This window comes from Gossypium hirsutum, chromosome A11 (genome assembly GCF_007990345.1).
Source record: "Gossypium hirsutum isolate 1008001.06 chromosome A11, Gossypium_hirsutum_v2.1, whole genome shotgun sequence".
Lineage (NCBI taxonomy): Eukaryota > Viridiplantae > Streptophyta > Magnoliopsida > Malvales > Malvaceae > Gossypium > Gossypium hirsutum.
The window spans coordinates 36,083,783-36,087,834 of NC_053434.1; the positions used below are offsets into that span (position 1 = coordinate 36,083,783).

The 4,052-nt window shown below is 34.9% G+C and overlaps 1 protein-coding gene across 2 annotated transcripts; it reads right to left on the reverse strand.

Moving 5' to 3' along the window:
* Positions 1–569: 569 nt before the first annotated feature.
* Positions 570–3,846, reverse strand: LOC107901693 (protein SLOW GREEN 1, chloroplastic). Of its 2 annotated transcripts, none has more exons than XM_016827788.2 (4): positions 3,091–3,846; positions 1,753–1,899; positions 1,352–1,432; positions 570–1,132 (listed from the first exon to the last, which is right to left on the reverse strand). In XM_016827788.2, the coding sequence occupies exons 1-4, from the start codon at positions 3,730–3,732 to the stop codon at positions 947–949; spliced, it is 1,056 nt and encodes a 351-aa protein (XP_016683277.1). In that variant the 5' UTR covers positions 3,733–3,846; the 3' UTR covers positions 570–946. The 2 variants fall into 2 exon arrangements, with proteins under 2 accessions (XP_016683277.1, XP_016683269.1); XM_016827780.2 differs by having other exon boundaries at positions 3,073–3,818.
* Between the last annotated feature and the right edge of the window lie 206 nt (positions 3,847–4,052).

The window sequence follows — 4,052 nt, forward strand, 5'->3', positions numbered from 1 at the left end:
ACGACTAGTTTTTCGGTACCTTGGGAGCACTGTCTTCCACAACCTCATATTGCCCATCCTAGCTTATTTTTCTAGTTCACTGGGAGCATGAGTTACAACAAACTCATTTTTCTCTTCTTCTCCTCATCATCTTCTTCTTTTTTCTTTTTTGTTCTTCTTCTTTTACTTTGTTTCTTATTTTTCTTTTATTGCCCAACCCAACTGGGGTTTTAAATTGAGGTCGTTTACATAGTAAGATGCCAAATAAAAATGGTTAAACTGACTGTTTTGTCAACTACCCTAAAGTTGAATAAATTGACTATTTTGTCAACCACCCCAAAATTGAATGACTATTGGTATAACTTACCCTTTTTAATTTACTTATATCTATTTTAGACAAGTTACAAATAAATTATTATATTTTATAATTCTTTTGAAATAAATTAGATTATCTAAATCCCACGTACAACACACATGAGCTAATACTAATTTCTAAAATAAAAGTAGTTTATCCTAATTTTTAAGCTCCAATCATTTTATTTTTTTTATATTTCAAAACTTGAGGGCAGAAATTTGGGGCTGTAGTAATGTAAATTAATAGACCTCGTTGAATAGAGCCTTTTATACAAATTGGACACTTCAATTTAACAAATGGTATTGCTGGCTCTCCAAGTCCAGATTACATTTGACTGAGTTGCAAAATCCAGGGATTGATAAGCAGATGATGACACCAGCATGCAAACCAATTAGTACATTGCTATCAAAATTCCAAACTCTAAGCTGCGGTTTAGCCCCATGCAGCCAGTAGATCTAGGCATCTGCAACTCTACTCTATCCCAAACTGTGTGGCCTTTCTGAACCAAAAATGAAATTCCGAACTTTGTGCTTTGTGGAACCATTGACCAAATTTTAATAAGAGAAAAACCTTCTAGATAAATCAACAACTAGAGCAAGATTTGTCCATTCTTTACTTCTTGTATGAGAACTCAGCCTTAAAATCCTTTTGGAGCCATTTCCGAGATTTGGTTTTCGCTTCCAGTACAACATCATCAAGGAACCTTCTCTGCGGAAATTCTTCAGGTACAAGACTCTGATATATCTCAAACTGTTCAGCTGCTTCCTTCTTCTTGTCAAGTAAACTATAGATAATTCCCTGTCCACAAAATCCCATAATTAGCCATTTACTAATGGTGGTTCGATTTTGTATATTCTCCATTTCTATGACTCTACTTAAGGTCCATTATTTTTTCTTAAAGAAAATCCAGTTTATGAGTGTCTTTATCGAAGACCAACAGTCATGGCTGAACAAGCTTTTTTTCCTAAACTACTTAGCAACAGCTAGCAATACATCATAAACCTAATAAAACCTTACCTGGCAAAGATAAGGCCGAAAATCTCGAGGATTATCATTTATCAAATCTTGAAATTTCTTCATCCCCTCCTCCAATTCCCCCTGCAAGCAATTATTAATAAGTTCATGATGATAAAAGATTTGATAAAAAAGCAAAGAGCAACTACATGAAACTTCTTAGATATCATATCATATGCATAGAAATGAAATTAAATGAAATTTATAGTCGTGCATATGCATATGCATATGCAGATACGTATACATATACATATATGTATAAGTATACGTACATATTTTAATGAAGTTCTTCCCTTGTCCCACCAGGGGGAAAGAAATGAAGAAAGAAAAAAAAAAAGCATTGCAATTGCTAAAGATCCGGCAGTTCTGTCAAACTGAGCAGCGAAGATTGATTAAGAAGAAACCTTCACAACATGCATTTGTGCAATTAAAACTCTTATGTTTCTTTCCTCAGTGACTCTCTGTTGACGAACAGCAACTTCTAAAGCTTCATTAAGCATCTCAAAAACAGCTGGACCTTCATGATTTTTGTGCATCACCATAGCCAGACCCTATAAAAACCAGTGAACAATAAGTATTACTATATTCTTTTTCTTCTGTTCTTATTTACTTTTTGTTTCCAACTTTTCTGATAAGATTTGAACTAATGACCTAGCTCAACAAAAGCTCAAAGACTATGTAATTAAACATGAAATCAAATCCATACATACTCTTGAGAATATTAGGAAGCAATCCATGAATATAGCACTATGCTACCAGAATGTTGCAAAAATTACAACCAGGCAGCTAGAAATAAGGGTAATCTTTAAATAAAAGCAACAGTAGATGCAAAGGTATTGCATAGCAATTAGTAACCTCAGTCCAATGAAGATATAGAAATAACACTGTCAAGAAACAATATGCATACTCGGATCATACAAACAACCTGGTGGATTACACTGCAAAAGTAGAGAATGGAAAAACTAGGTAATGACGTAGCCAGAATCTAGCAGAAATCAAACAATTATAGCTTTCAGAAAACTAGTAAGTTGCTATTTTATAATGAATATTACCAGTAACTGACAGGTACAGGAGCATTTCAGAACTTATCTTTGATGTACCATGAGTTTGGTACTATCTGCAATCTTGACCTTTTCCATAGAGCTGAACTCTCTTTACTTTTTTTGAACTCTTAAATTACATAATTTCTACGTCAATAAGCAGGCAAGATTCCAAGATTAATCATAATTCTTAAAATATCAACTAGCAGTCAAGATTCTAAGAGTGACCATAATCCTTAAACGAGAGCTTAACATAGTGGTTTTGAACTGGGGTTATTCAAGAAAAATCAAATATCTGATCAACCTGAGGAAACTCAAGTTGAACAAATAATCAAAGGCGGCATATGATACACCTCAAATTAATAATTGTCTATCAAAACAACCAGTCCCTAGTCATTAGCCAGAACTATGAAAATAATACTACTAAGAAGCGTAGCACTGGGATTTATTTCACTAATTGAGTCAACTTTAGACATAGGCCATCTCTAAACAATCAATCCACAAAACTCAAACTTCACAAGGCCTCCATCTATAAGATCAATGGCTTGAAGTAAAACTTTTCTCCAAGTATCGTATTAAGGTGACTTCTAAACAGTCTTCCAATGGAGCTACGGAGTAATGTTAGAACATTAGTATATGAACCAAGTAAGAATAAAAATCAATATCTAAAATGAAATCATGTACCAAATTAGAGAACGTTACATGCAAAGCTCGGAGCAAAAGAGGGGTTTCTTCCAATATTTCCTTGAACAGTCTTTTAGCCTTGCTGAGCTGCCCCATCATCTCATAACAAAGAGCCTGCAATAGCCTCCATTCAACCTCATCTGGCTCAATATCAATCAACTTCTCCACACATTCCACCGCTTCTTGAGTCTTACCTCTCCTAATCTTCCCATACAAAAGCACTTTCAAAGCATCAACATTTCGGGGTTCTTTCTCCAAAATCTTCTCATACCTTTCCTCTTCCTCACTTTTTCCCTTCTGGGTTTCATTCTTCCCCTCTAAATTTACTCTAGAACTGGTAGTTGCTTGAGCAGGAAGAGCCAAACATGGTTTAGCACTGAAACAACCCAAAAATATGAAAGACCCAACAAGGAAAACAACAACTTTTTCCGAGAAAAAATTGAAAAACTGTGTCTTGGGAGAGACGCAAGGGAGTTTGATTGGGAGAATGGAAATGGGGTTGTAGGAAGAATGAAGCCTGGTTGTTTGGAAAGAGAGATTATTTGGTTTGAGTGAAGGGGTGAACAATGGGGAAACGGTTTGGGGGGGTTTAAGGTTGGGAAATTTGGGAGTATGAAATTCTGTTTGATAGATGAAAGAGGAAGCTTTGATTGAAAACATAATGAAGATAGGGAACAACCGGAAGGAGTGAACCGATTAAAACACCAGTCAACTCTAGACCAGACTGCCCTTTGTGATGCTGATGCCATTTATTACTGAATAGCTTATTTATTTGGATTAATTCACCATGGGCTAAATTGTTGATATATGCGATTTTTTTTTCTTTTAAATCAGACTTTTTAGGCCTTTATTTTGAAAAGAAGTATGCCATTTTGTGGGAGAAAGTGTGATAGTGTGTTAAATTGAGTGTGTTTCATGTACAGTGAATAGGAAAGTGTGCTTAATTTGTATTTTCCTCCAATAGTCATTTTTCCAACAAT

What these genes read in the sequence shown, in the direction of transcription:
- LOC107901693 (XM_016827780.2), bottom strand. Translation starts at nt 3,732, where the DNA reads ATGTTTTCAATCAAAGCTTCCTCTTTCATCTATCAAACAGAATTTCAT. An exon ending in ATGTAACGTTCTCTAATTTG is followed by an intron (nt 1,900 to 3,072) that starts GTACATGATTTC and finishes TGGTTTTTATAG; the next exon opens with GGTCTGGCTATGGTGATGCA. An exon ending in TTCGGCCTTATCTTTGCCAG is followed by an intron (nt 1,133 to 1,351) that starts GTAAGGTTTTAT and finishes TTTTGTGGACAG; the next exon opens with GGAATTATCTATAGTTTACT.